This window comes from Dermacentor albipictus, chromosome 9, assembly GCF_038994185.2.
Source record: "Dermacentor albipictus isolate Rhodes 1998 colony chromosome 9, USDA_Dalb.pri_finalv2, whole genome shotgun sequence".
In the NCBI taxonomy this organism is placed as follows: Eukaryota; Metazoa; Arthropoda; class Arachnida; order Ixodida; family Ixodidae; genus Dermacentor; species Dermacentor albipictus.
The window spans coordinates 107,173,619-107,188,542 of record NC_091829.1 but is presented as its reverse complement, the minus strand read 5'-3'; the positions used below and the strand labels follow the sequence as shown (position 1 = coordinate 107,188,542).

At 45.5% G+C, this 14,924-nt stretch overlaps 1 protein-coding gene across 5 annotated transcripts in view; it reads left to right on the top strand.

Annotated features, from left to right (window-relative positions):
• Positions 1–14,924, top strand: part of LOC135907182 (phospholipid-transporting ATPase ABCA3-like) — a 326,965-nt gene that overhangs the window by 115,692 nt on the left and 196,349 nt on the right. For all 5 annotated transcript variants that reach the window (XR_010565924.1, XM_065438856.1, XM_065438854.1 and 2 more), the window contains 2 exons: positions 2,189–2,317; positions 6,562–6,679. Coding sequence is in view for 4 of the 5 variants with exons in the window: in XM_065438856.1 (XP_065294928.1) it covers positions 2,189–2,317; positions 6,562–6,679 (247 nt within the window). In the remaining variant the exon portion in view is untranslated. The remainder of the gene's footprint in view (positions 1–2,188; positions 2,318–6,561; positions 6,680–14,924) is intronic.

Below are 14,924 nucleotides of genomic sequence, written 5' to 3'. Positions count from 1 at the left end.
CTGTGACCTTCCATCCAAAAAACGCCCTTTGATTACAATGCGTGTTCGAAAAGATCACCATCTGCAGCAGGGCACATTTAGGCACATTTTCCGAGGAGTTCATGACCATGGTATCAGGAATGGATTTGCAGACGTCCCTTATTTTCTCGTTTAGGTTCTGTGATGTTGTGGCTGGTATCCGAAATACTTGATTCTTGACTTAGCCCCAGAGAAAAAAAATTGAGTGGAGTTACATCTGGTGACCGTGCCGGCCAAGCATTGAGCCCATGCCATCCAATTCACTTCATGCAGATATTTGCAAGCTTTGTTGCTGCCGCGCGTGGGAGCACCATCATGTCTGATACGAAATATCTTTGATCCTAGCCAATGGAACTTCGCAAAGAGAGTCCTCCAGCGCTCCATGAAGCATGTCGTTGTCGTATCGTTCGCCTGGACGCATGTTATCAAAAAACACGGGGCCAATGAAAGTGCCGCAATAAATTCCACGCCACCCATTAACCCACCACTGACATTGGTGATGTGTCTTCAAAACCCAGTTAGGGTTTTCGTCACTCCAATTGTGAGCGTTGTGGATGATAACTTGGGCATTACGTGAGAAGGTAGCTTCATCGGTCCACAGTATTTTGCTCACAAAGCCTGGGTTCTCTTCCGTCTTATATTCCAGTTTGCAAAGTACTTTCGATTTGTAAATTGCGGGGCATTTGGTGCAGCGGCACGTGGTACGGATGAAGTTGCCTCCTCTAAAGTACTCTCCACACTGAAGATTTTGACACTCCAGCTTCAGCACCCACATCACGAACAATTTCATGTGGGCCTGAAAAATCTGCCTCCATTTCCCTGCCCACGATTGAAGACTTAACTCGTTTCTTCGAAATCTCCTAGTATGTCTCAGCGTTTCACATGCGCGCACAGACGACATTGAGCTCGGACGCGAACCTGGATGCCCGCGTTGAAATTGCTCAACTGCGCGCCTTCTGTGTCCACTTGACGCACCTATAGCCAAAACAATATCCGTCTTCTTTGATTAGAGTAAGCCCTATCTGCTGCTACACGTTGGTTACAGCCAAATAGCGTTTCTGCGAAGAACACGCAGGGATACGGGCACCTGAGGGGCACTGGATATATTGCAGCTACTAGGTACACAATGTATGATGTACTACATCCGCCAAACTGGAACAGCCTGCGGGCACACTCTCTCAGGGACTTACGCACCGGTCACGGTGCACAAGTAGGAAGCCAGATGCTGCCACTGGATTGTGCGACCGCGAATGGATGCGCACGTGCGGGGTGCGAGATCAAAAAAGAACGTCTGGTAGAGAGTAAGTGTGAGAAGGAGAGCAGACGGGGCCAGTGCGAAAAGAGCCATCGTCTGAAGAAGACATGCGTAATCTTCCTTGAATATAGCCAAGGTTCTTTTACCATTATTTATTACCCGTGGGATTTATCCGCTGTTATTCGAGCCCTAAGATTTAAAGTTGTAGAATCATTGTTCAATTCGTAAACTACTGCAAGGTCATTTGTGTCCAAAGGCAAAATTGTAGCAGCTGTCATCGCCTTCCAAGCAGAATCAAAATGCTGCTTTTGTCTTTTCTTTTTCGTGGCCTTAGACGCTTTATCGCTTCGGCAATGCTCAGCCAGCAGCATGCATTTGAACCGTCATGCGATAAGAGCCGCATGCCCAGATACCTACACCAGACATAACGCCCTCTTGCGGACCAGTCTCGCTGCAGCCGACCTGGTTCATCCATCGCACGCTTGACAGCAGCACAATAACAGTGCGCAAGCGCCCCGTCACGTGCCATTTTTTTCATATTTCGCGGGTTTTCTTTGGAACGCCGAAAAAAGGGACCACATGAGATACATAATGTTGAAACCAGTGGATTGAGAGGTTTCTAAAGATGCTCTACAACTTTTCGTGTCACACTTGGGGTCTGCAGGCAATACTTAAAAAGGTAATTAATGAAATATAACCAATCCGCTAGTTGCGAAGAAAATAAGAAATAGCCTGAGTAACTCTAGGCCAGTACCAACATTATGCATCCGGTTCAACTCGCGTCCGGGGCTCCTTTCATTTTAATGCTTTGGCTCAAGTTATTTGGCACAACCTGCATATGAGCAAGTGAATTAATATTTTCGTCTATTTGAAAACTTGGAAAATGTGTGTTTGTCTTGTATCGCATGTTTGCAGCCCAACTATTGGAGAGACGAACCTGCAGTAGCTGCAGTCGAAACAGTCAACGTCAAGCAAGACGTCAATCGATTTGAGAAACTACAGCCAGGTGACAAGGTTATCATCAGCACCGATAACCTGACCAAGGTATGGAGATTAGTAATCTAAGAGAAACACGGCCAAGCAGGGATGCACGTTGTAATCTGGGTTGGACCTGTTACTCCTTTTTGTCCTCCCGTTCATGCCTGCACTAATTATTATCCTGAAATCAGCGTTTTCTATCACAGAAGAAGGCTGATTGCCGAGAATTAAGAGAACGACAGTTTCAGGTGAACTTCCCCTGTCGGTACTTTCTTTTTGGTCCTGTAATTTTTACATTCCTATAGGGAACCAGCCGTAGTATTCCATTGGCCATGATGTTGCGCTGCATAGCTCGAGGTCGCAGGTTCGATGCCCACCGCAGCAGCCGCATTTTGACAGTAGGGAGAGAGGTGCGAAATGCAGAAACGACCGTGTACTTAAATTTAGGTGTATCTTCAGGAAATCGAAATAGTCAAAAATATTTTCGGGTCCTCCTCTGCGGGGTGCAACTCAACCATTTCGGATTTGATGATAAAAATCACCAGAGTGTATTTCTTCATAAACAATCCCGACAAGCATAAGTATACGTCCGAAATAAATCCGAAATCAATGTAAACAAATATGACTGCTTTAGATCTACAAATAGATTTATTGAAATCCGTTTTCCGACTGCATCTGCGAGTGCATAGAGATAGTATTTCGAAGTGAGTTTGGTTTAGTGTCACGTTTGCCAGCATTACAACTTACGCTCACAGTAAAACCAAAGCATCGTGTTCAGCGCAGCCGCGACAGTTTATGCCGCCCTGCCGTTCCAATGAAATCGATATGTTGTGAGCGCCGCTGTTGCAGGGCACACCCACTTCGGAATGACTGTAGATGAAACTTGTACGTAATGCCAGAACAGCGTGGTATTAAACTAAACGCACTACGAAAAGCAGTTTAGTCGAACGAGTCCTGCGCATTAAAACCGCCTTATGACGAAGTTGAATGTCGATTTGACATTACTTCGTTATATCGATTACTTAGCTATATCGAGTGTTGTCCTTTACTGCAATATTTGCCGAGTAGGCTGCACAACTTCAAATATGCATAGTTGAATAAGCCTTTTCCATTTGTGCAAGCGATACACAGCTGTGTGAGCGATGTAATTTTAGTAAGAGCAGGAAAATATTCGGCGTTCACAACACGCTTTTCAGCAGCTGGCGCGATTGCCCTTACAACAAGTACTTCCTGGTGCAGTCTGCTGGTTTTTCCTTTCCGTTTTCAACTAAGCTCGGCTATAGCCTTCTAAAACTGATGCAAACCGTTTGCACATTGTCATGCAAACAAAGTCCGTCGCCTTCAAGCAGCACCAGCTGGACCAAAACACGGCGCGCCAACTATGAAGCTTATTTATCCACCTCTCGCGTATGGCTCCGCTGTGTGAATGAAGAGGCCAATGAACCTCGCTGCGCCGACTTTGATCAGCCAACTCGGGGTCTTTGAGATCACACCGGTGCCGATGCGGTCTCGGAGGCCACGCCTAGCAGCACCAGCCTGAGGCGGCATACCGCAGTGAGAGAGAGCAGTGGATCTTCTGGGCTTTCATGCTGTAGCTAATCACTCGTACAGAATACACTGGCATCTCTCACCAGAATGAAGCGGTTAGAAAGACTAGTGCTGCTTTACGACGTATTCCATGTATGGACACGGCGGCTTTGAACTCCTACACAGTATGGGCGCCAAAGCACCCGAAAGCCGATAAACTCGATGCCCAATCGTCAGGTGCTATTGGCTTTGGTGAATCGAGTTCAATATAACCGTTGGCACTAGACTTTTACGTCGTTAAAACGGTTTTAAATGCATGATCCTCAGGGGCGTTTTAAAAGGAATACCATTAACGTCGATAGATTCCTTATTCCGTTACGTCTCGCTTCATTAGAGCGAGGTTGGACTGCCTACTTATGGAACAGTTCATATATGCGTCATCCTGCAATGCGCTTGTACCTCACAATTTGATGTTAGCTACTGCGGTTCCGGACGTGTTAATAAAATTGCTAAACGGCTGAGTCAGTGACTAGACTTGCAGTGTACCACAAAAAAATTAAAATAAACGAAAAAAAGTTGGAACAGTAACCTTTCAACTAGGTTTAAAAAAAACCTTCACGTGGTGTTCCTGTGCCGGTGTGGCAACTCCTCGGAAAAGCACCCCGCTTTCTTGCAACAAAGTTCTTCAAATCGGCACATTTGAACATGTCTAATATTACCTGAAGCACATGTATATTTTTAAACATTTACTTTTTTTCTAGTTTTGTTATTCTACTATTACTGTCGCACGCCACTGTAGGTGCATCGCTGTTTAGGTCCTTTCATGTTTCAAGACCTGCAGTGCTTAAGTCAGCACGTGAAGAAAGCCTACATTTTTGGCACGTTGCCTACAGTACATATAAATTCTAACGCAGATCTCGCAGAGCGTAGCCATAAGCAAAAATTGTAGAAGATGCTTAACCTTTCCCTTTAAGAGGCAGCTTTAGCTCGGGTGCTGATATCTAAATACATGTAAAAGGAGAATTCATTTTTCTCGGCAACCACTACACCGAATTTGACGAGGTTTGTTGCACTTACAAGAAAAACGTAAGATCTATTGACTATTGGTTCGAATTTTTTATTTACTTTGTCAATCTTTTACTCAAAATAGGCAAATACGAAAATTTTCAGAAAACGAAACTATCAACTCTACAACTCTCTTACTCAAGTGAAAAACGTTATCACAATTCTGTCAATTGCAAAAGGATAGAAAGTCGGGCGAGTTGGTACGGTAACATGATATTGGATTCTAGCGCGAAGTGAACACGGACACAGAAAGGAGCAGACAGGACGAGTGTACATCTAAAGTGGGCAGAATTTATATGTGACATATCATCATCATCATCAGCAGCAGCAGCAGCAGCCTGGTTACGCCTACTGTAGGGCAAAGGGCTGTGCCATACTTCTCCAACTACCCGGTCATGTACTAATTGCGGCGATGTTGTCACTGCAAGCTTCGTAATCTAATCCGCCCACCTAACTTTCTGCCGCCCCCTGCTACACTTCCCTTCCCTTGGAATCCAGTCCATAACCCTTAATGACCATCGGTTATCTTCCCTCCTCATTACATGGCCTGCCCATGCGCATTTCTTTTTCTTGATTTCAACTAAGATGTCATTCACTCGCGTCGACTCCCTCCCCCAATGTGCTCTTTTCTTATCCCTTAACGTGACACTCATCATTCTTCTTTCCATAGCTCGTAGCGTTGTCCTCAATTTAAGTAGAACCCTTTTCGTAAGCCTTCAGGTTTCTGCCCAGGTTTCTGGTGACACAAAGGCTAAAGAATGCAGTAATACGGGAATACGGCTTTTGCAGAACCCTTGTGCACAACCTAATAAATTCTTGTAAGATATAAATTGGCATATCAAATGTATCCGCTTTGAATGACCTAATGGATGCCCTTTAGAAAACTGCGATGTCTAGCCTTGATGCAGAGCAATTAATTTGCGAACTTTATGCCTCAACTTTTTTGTTGAAACCTTTCAATTTTTGAAAATTTTTAAGCAAAATACAGGTCCTAAATCAAAATTTCGCCTTCAACAATTACTAGAATTTACCTTTCTCTCAAATTTTCAAAAAATTTTATTTAGACCGGCCCAGGGTTATTTCAGAAAAACGTTTTTGCGTTGTACATGTATTTGAATACGCCTCGTCCGAGTTGGGCCCGCGCTAAAGGTCCCTCTTTAAGAGCAAAGCACGAAAGCTCCGCGCCCTTACATGCAACTGCAGCTTATGTAATCACAATGTTTACGAGGGAACGCTGGCTGCGAATGCTATGCATGCAGGCGAGCTTCTTCGTAGAAACGCGGCTTCTTGCGTGGGCCGATCCCGAAGGTAGTGAACCACGGCTCCAGAAAATATACATCGCTTTCAGGAGTCAGTTGTCACTGCGTGCATTTAATACTTCAGTCTGGAAAGATTTAACACAGAATACATGCCCTGTCGGTGTTTTTTTTTTTTTGAGGAGCATTTGTTTGTGTGCGGTCATTTTCAAAATTGCGAGGAATCACATTGTCAAGAATGTAAGGCGATATGTGAGCAACTTTAGTGATAGAAAGGTGTGGCATTATACCGCATGTCATATCGCAAGGCGTGGCATATACATATACCTAAATATGTACGGGAATTTTCGCTCACGCAGGCGCTGGCATCAGACGCTGAAACCAGATTTTCTGAGACACGGGATCCGTGACACTATTCGGTTGAAATCCTAAATATTGGCCTCATTGCTGCCCCTTCCACAGGTTTTTGGCGCCAAGCCAGTGCTGAACGGCCTTAGTTTGAAAGTGTGCGCATCGAAAATCACTTGTCTCCTTGGTCACAATGGAGCCGGGAAGACGACTCTCATGAGCATATTGACAGGTAAGCGGAACCAACTGGCACTCGTTGCATGAAAAAGAGTGAAAGAGAGAGAAAGGCTTTTTATTAGGAAAGCAGAGGATTTTCCCGGCGCGTATACAACCCCTGGCATCCTGCTCTTGTATGGATGGGGAATAGGATTAAAAGATTGCAGAGAAAAGCTGGCAAGAATAAAAAAGAACAAAAATAAATATGAAATGCGCAAATGGGCCTCATACTACCATTTACAGGTTAAATAACGTGTAGACTTCGGCTTTTCTATATGAAATGTTGAAAATCCTTAAAGTTTTCCATATATAATAATTTCTGACAGGCATTCGAACAGTACATTGAAAGGGCCGGGATTTGGGCCTAAGATGCTGGGTAGCGTTAACGGACCGTGGCAAATCATCCCGATTGGTTGCTCGAAAAATTGTCTCTCACCGCGGTACGCTGGGCATTCAAATAGCATGTGCCGCACTTTCCCTCAGCTGCCACAATCGTCACAGCAGGGATTAATTGTAGCCCGTATGGAGTACATATATTTGTTCGTGTAAGCCAAGTTTAGTCGAAGACGATGGTACAATGTCTCTAAATGTCGAGCAAGTGGTCGTGCAGTTTTCGGTTTTACCTCTGCATCAATATAACGCAGAAAGCTATCTTGGTAATGTAGCAGCTTCACGAGGTGGTCTCTCTCTTGACAAGCAGTTTTTTTACCATGTTCGAAGCGGCGGCTTTGGTAAAAAAATATTCTTCTTAAATTTCAGTATTGGACTCATTTCGGGCAGATTCATCCGCGTTTTCGTTTCCCGAAATATCGGCATAGCCGGGCACGTACTGAAACGTGATGCAATGCCCATCAATCTTAGCGTTGTGGTGCAGATAGGCAAATGTCAAATGCTGCAGATTGGTTATTACATCGCTTGTGCCTGTTCCACATACTTTGTAGGGCTGCTTTTGAATCCGTAAATGTCACCCATTTCTTTGGCGGCTGCTGTCAAAGTAAATAAGCAAGGGCCCCGTTAGTGCGACATAGCTATGCTGACGTAGATGATGTTCACTCAAGACGAAACGATAATCGTTGCCCCGTAGAGGGCACAAGAACTCCGCACGATCATCGGCCTTGAGCTGCACAGCCATATGTGAATATGTTTGTTGCAGTTGAGTATTCTTTACGCATATATTCCAAGGTTGTCTGGTGGGTTGCCGCTTGGGGCATTTTCTTTTTCGCATTCATTCCAGCGATATATGCCACCATTTCCAGTGGCGACAGGGTCCAAAGTAATATGTTTCTTGCATAATTTGCGACGCCTGAGCAGGAATCGAAATAGGCATGCTTGCGATGGCCTGCCCAAAGCTACATATAGTAGAGATGCTAGAAATATTCTTTAAAAAGTGGGCCTTCGTATGAAGGATGCACCTTAGGTAAATCCGAAGTGTATCCTGCGAAGGCAGCACTTGAAGAGGCAGGCATCGATCTTCTGCTACGGTACCTGAGCGGGACGAACCCTTCGGAAGGCCAAGGCATACTTAAAGAAAGTTATTTCATGCTGCCTCAAGTTTTATCTTACTTGTGGGAGACATTTTGTGCGGGATCTGTGAGTAGCACCGTAGTGCTCCGTCGACGTAGGCCTTACGGAGTAGCACCACTGATCGACAGTTGGTGCCCCACTGTGATCCGGCTAAAGATCAGAATAAGTGTGACACCGAGAAAATCTTCACTCAGATTTCTTTTCACTTGCGGCGATAATGTGATATTCCTATAGATCGTCACTCCAAGAAACGTTTCTTTCTTGGCGTATGGACGGGTGCGACTACCCAATTTTAGTGGGTATTGTTCATACGCCTCCGCGTGAAAGACATAGCAAAGCTTTTGTCGGGGAACAGTTTCAGACTCCTTGAATTTAGGTAGGCCGATATATTTTTCAGCGCTCTCTGCAGACGTTGTCGGGTGGTACTGAGATAACGCGCCTCGCTTCAAATGCAGATGTCGTCTGCATGCAGTATCATGCTGACGCCAGGGGCCAGTTTTTTTTTTCAGATGCATGAGGAGTAAATTAAATAATAGGGGGCTTAACACAGCTCCTTGGGGCACTCCCTTCTCGATGGGACAAAGCGCCGTGGGGTCATCCGGAATACACACGGTAAGTTGGCGTCCTTCAAGACCAAGGGTTTCCAAAGCATCAAGTATTGCTTCACGATAGACGGATTCATGTGCTGCCTTATAGTCCAAGAATAGTGCCAGAAGGTGCGTTCCCACAAATCAATTGTTCTTCAATTGATGAAACAACGATAATTACATCAATTGCAGACCTATTTTGATGGAAGCCATTTATTTCCTAAGGGCAAACTTTCGACGTTTTCCTGAACCAATTTAATTGCTTGGAATCATTTTTTTCTCGAATAGCTTCCCTACGCAATTAGGCAGAGATATAGGTTTGAAGGAGGCGTAATTTGTTGGATGTTCCCCTGACTCCAAATGGGAATAATTTTCGCAAGCTTCCATTCCGTATTAACCTCCCCATTTATCCGTGAGACGTTATAGTACTCCAGAAGGCGTAGGGCCAGATGTGCGGCATATATTTGCGAGGGCTTCATAACTCACACCGTAATGGCCAGGTGATTATCGCTTGTTTGCGCCACCGATTGCTGCCGCGACTTCTTCAATTGTAAATGGCAGTTCTAAGTCTGGGGAAGGGTTGCTCGAGGAGGCCTAGGCTGATTACTTGCAAATTGTAGAGAGGGTTTTGGCCCGCTGGAAAGGATCCTACAGTACTGTGCCAGCTCTTTGAGCGACGTAATGTAATGCAATGTAATGAAAAAGGGATAAAAGGGTAAAGCTGTTGCAGCTCTTTGCGAATACGCCTGACAGCTCGCCAGATTTTGTTCAGTGGTATTCGTATGTCAAGGGTCCACAAAACTCCCTCCAGCTTTCTTGGTTCGGTTTGATGGGGTAGCGCGGTATGGTCTTTATGCCAGTCAACAAGTTCAGGGGTCCTCGACATTCTTAGCACACACAGCCTTCCTTAGGGCACGCCTGCGAATATCATATATTCTTTCGAATTCTTCGTCGTTAGTCGGTACATTGCAATGTTTATTGGTAGAGCGGGTACTTTGAGGCAGCGAACTATTGTCGCTATTTTCTCCTTTGTAGCCGAGACTGTCTCTGTGAGCTTCTAAGTCTACCGAATTCAGTTTCACTTCTCCTGGTGACGTCCGAAAATCAAGGGCAGAGATTAGGATCGCGTAGTGATCGCTGCCTCAACTCTAGAAATCTGTACACTAGCCGAACATAGCCAATTCATGCGATTACGAGGGCAATGCAGCTAACAGTCTTCGGGTTTTCAGGTATGTTTGGCTGCCATCGCTCAAGGGTTCTATATTGTATCTTGCGAGAAGCTTCGCCAGCTTAGCACCACGGTCACATGCATTTGAACTGCCCCGGACGTCGTTATGTGCGCTAAAATCACCACAAATATTATGCCGAGATAGAGTGCTTGTCAACAAATTATCAAGTCGTGACACGTGGAAAGGTGAGCTTGGTTCCTAGTAGGCGCAAATCAGGGTAAACACTTCAGATGCAATCACTGTGGTTACAAAATTATGTTCATTCTTTTCATGCGGTGTTATATCAATCACAGAGGCAGGCACGTCGTTTGGCAATCCAACGAGAAGTAGGCTAATACCCTTTTGTCGTTTTTAATGAAGAAATCAATAACACTTTATATCAAACTGCTCGTCGATGCGCGACTAACAAATCATCATAAAATAGAATTGACACACTCGCGTGATTTACTTAGTCTGCTAACTTCGAGCACAAGCCGCGAGCGTTCCACTGGAATAAACTACATGTGCGTAAACTCTTTTTGCCGGACACTGCTCGCGAGATGATTTTTGGGGAAGCCATCGTTGCTACTCTGAAGAAACGCGGCGTCGCGCGGTGAAACAAGTCGACTAGCTCGAGCATGCTTTGAAACGACGGATTGGCACGGAGAAGAGCCTTGATTGCTGCCAACTTCATTAAAATTAGCATGTTTATTACGTAATATACAGTGCTACCATCTAACAGCTTTTCTTGGTTCTTTCTGTTCTTCTGCTGCGACCTTGGGAGTAACTGTTGCTACTGGATGGCGGATGTATCACTTGAAGGCTTTTATTGGCTATTTGCTGATTTCACCTCATGACTGTGGCGAAAGGCGTTTTTCAAAACCATGTCACTGTGCTGTACCATGTCATGTTGCCTTGGTTTTGTAGATATAAACATCAACTTCAGATTCCGTGGTGGTTCTCGTCGTTCCCGCACTTTACCTTGGATCTGCTCCATTCTTCATGCAAGAGTAGCTGCTTTCTTTTAGGAACACTCGCCGTATTATGCAGTATGCTCAGCTCCCCAGTTTGCACGTCGAGGCTAGGAACGTGACGCGCACTCATTATGCGTATGTACATACATAAGCGCCAACCTTGCGGTGGATGGGGCCTTACAATATTTTGGTATATGTCCATGCCTTTGACATCTGAAACGTTGAGTAGCGGCCCCCATGTACTCCATCACGGTATAACTGAAAAATTCAAACAACACTCCGTTTGGTAAAGGGGTGTCCTTAGGGAACTTGAGGAGGACCGAGTATCTTCGGGTCTCCGTTGCCACGCTATCTTCATTAGGGAGATATGAAACATGCCTTTTAGTAGAGATGATTCTTTGTTCACTCAAATACTCCTTGAGGTCATCATCCGAGTACTGAACAGGTTCATCCTGTACCCTCCCATACGTGACAGAGTAGGAGTATGGAACTCGAGCTTCAACAGCAATACCCGGCACATCAGTCACCGCGAGGAGGCGATTAGCTACAGGAACTGTGGGCACTGTCACCAAGAGGCTGCCGTCCTTTTTGGGACGATGGCTGAGTACCTTGTCTTGGGCTATTGTCACTACTGCAAAAGCCAGGAGATTTGGGTTTACTTTCCACAAGCTGCTCTCAGGTTGAGTTGCCTTGACTATCACAGGAACACCGGCGGCTCTTTCCTTTTTGTAAGAGGTGAAGCGGTATGAGCCTTCGAATAGAAGATGAAGAAGCGCGGGAACAGGGGGGACAGAAGAAGAGAAGAGAGAAGTGAGAAATAAATGTAGACGAGATGGACGCCAGTTCCACAGCAACGCTTTAAGTCTACTGTGTCCTTTAACTAGGAACGCTACAATATTTTGGCGCAGCCGACAACTGACTCCAACATGTGGGTGACATTTTTCCTCGAGGAGACCTCCGCAGAGAAGATCATCTTTTCGAGATACCAAGCTCAAGACGAACCAGCGGTGGAACTACCTCGCGAACTCAACTCGGCAGACCTCGTGAACCTGGTTTTAGAGAAGGCTTCCATAGACATTGCTGAACTACGTCGGAAGGGTGCGGTGAAAGTGAACTTGCGTCTGGCGATCTTCGACGAATTAGTTCTTGAACCCATGCGTCGAAAGGACACTGCATCACGGTCTTCGACAGAAGAGGTGAGCCTCGTTTTGAAAGCTCTTCAGCTACAACAAGAACAGATGGCGCAACAAAACCAACTGGTGACGTCACTTATAAGCTCTCTAAACGCTGAGAAGCCGGCGACTAAATTTGTCGAACCCGATACTTTCGACGGCAAGTCTTCAAGCCCAGAAAGTTGGCTTGAATTCTATGAATATGCCGCTGGGAAGAACAAATGGCACTCTAATGAGGACAAAATTACCAACATGCGTAGTTATTTAAGAGGTGTTGCACGTAAGTGGTACGATCTGCACATTATTGAAGATGTTGGCAACTCTTTGCACCAGTGGAAGGAAAAATTCTTGAAGACATTCCGAAGCAACCCAGTGCAAAGATGGGACGCCGCGCTCAATTTCAAATTCACGCAGGGCTCCCCCGTCGAGTATTTCTTTGAAAAACGCCGCCTTTTAAAGCTGGCCGAGCCTATGCTTCCTCCTTCTGCCATAGTAGCTCTAATAATGCACGGATTGCCCGCGGAAGTCCTGAAGATAGCGCAAGCACGATCACCTAAAACTATAGGCGGGCTCTTGGAGTGCCTTCACGACATACCATCTACTTCAGACGAAAATATAACCGCTGGCTCAAGCAGTCGCTTCAGACGGACCGGCGCGGATTGGTCAAGCCGTAATCCGCGAGAACCGAGCCGCCTTGCAGGCAGTACAGAGAGCTTGGGTTGGCGTGCTCCCAGAGGTCGAGTGAATAACGTCGACAACGACCCTGTCCCCATACTTTCAGACGCTCAAGATTCTCCGACAACAAAAAACTAATAAACAAGGGTGATCAGTCCGACCCGATGACCACAACTGAGACTGTTTATTTAACTTGCTCTAGCTTACTTCACATTCCTGTCAAAGTGGGAAATAGACATATGATGGCTTTGGTTGACAGCGGTGCTTCTGTGTCTATAATAAATGCCAAGCTGGTAGATTCAAGTCACCTGCATAGTGGAAGAGTACTACGGGTGCAAGGGTACGATGGAAAAGTGACAATGCATAATCAGTGGGCCTCAGTAAACATCGAGTTCCAAGGTCATGAAATAGAGAGTGACGTACTGGTGATAACGGGGGTGACGTACGACTTTCTGCTATCCAGACCAGACATAAAGAAACTAAAAATCAACGTATATTGGGACGATGCAGTTTTAGTGGAAGGACTATCAAGGGAAGAGACACAGCAAGATAGAAAAGATAACCTGCGAATTGTCAAGTGCGCGGAAGATATTGCAACGACCTACCCTGAACTGGTATGCGTAGGAAGCTATCCACAAGAGATGAAGTCGCACAAGGTGCCTTTCGAACTAACTGACAAGACCGTCATCCGAAAATCACCTTATAACATGTCACGAGAACGTAAGATATGGTTGAAGAAAGAATTGCAGGAGATGCTAGACGCCGATATAATCCGGCCTTCGGTGTCACCCTTCGCTTCTCCCATAACTATTGCGCCGAAGGAAGATGGAACTTTCCGACTGTGCACAGATTACAGGGTTCTCAATCGCCAAACAGACCTTATACCATTTCCCATGCCGAAGATAGACACGATTATAGATGAGACGGGTGGTTGCCGGATTTTTTCACGCATTGACTTGTGCAAAGGTTTCTGGCAGATCCCGCTAACCGAAGAAACAAAAATGTACACTGCTTTTATCACGCCCTTTGATCTGTGCGAGTATAACCGGCTTCCTTTCGGCTGGAAAAACTCGCCAGCATGGTTCCAGAAGATTATGAACGAAGTCCTGAAGCCTTTTCTGGGTGTCTTTTGTAACGTGTACATAGACGATATTATCGTCTTCTCCAAAACAGAGGCTGAACATCAGGAACACCTTTCTCAGGTATTAAATGCCTTGAGCTTGGCACAACTCAAGGTTAATTTTAAGAAAAGTGCATTCTTTCAAAGAAAAGTTGTGTTTCTTGGAAGAGTATTTGATGGGACTACCAAAAGCACGAAACAAGAGTCCATCGAGAGAATATCCCAACTGGTTAAACCGTATGACGTCCACTCATTGCGTGTATTTTTGGGATTAGCCGGACATTTCAGACCTTTCATAAAAGACTTTGCTATAAAAACAAGATGCCTCACGCGCCTAACGCAGAAAGAAGTTCCATTTGAGTGGGATGAGGAATGTGAGAGAGTCTACCGTGATCTGGTGCACAGAATCTCTGCTGACCCTATTCTACGCATACCAGATTTCACTTTACCCTTTGAACTGAATACCGACGCCTCACATTATGGAACAGGTGCAGTCTTGTACCAGAAATGTCCAGAAGCATCCGGCCGAGAAAAGCGACATGTAGTAGGCTACTACAGCTACACCCTCAAGCCACCTGAAGTCAACTACACCACTACTGAAAAGGAAGCTCTTGCTGTCCTTAAAGCAATTCAGTACTTCCGTACGTACCTAGAAGGTGCGAAGTTTACTTTGTTCACGGATCACCAGGCACTCACTCATCTCTTGAATATGACCCAACCTAAGGGACGTATCGCCAGATGGGTGAACTACTTGCAGCAGTTTGATTTCACCATCTCCCACAGACCTGGACCCCTTTTGACTGATGCAGATGCATTGTCTCGACTGATGATACAGGCCAATAAAGAACAATCGGAAGAAATCAATGAAGTAAAATTGTGGGAAGGCACTGAACAATTAATTTTTATGGCAGGTCGCTATCAAGTCCCGCCAACGCTGGTTCCCAAGGTGCTTTATTTGTACCACGATAGCCCAGAATCTGGAGGACACGACGGATTTTGGC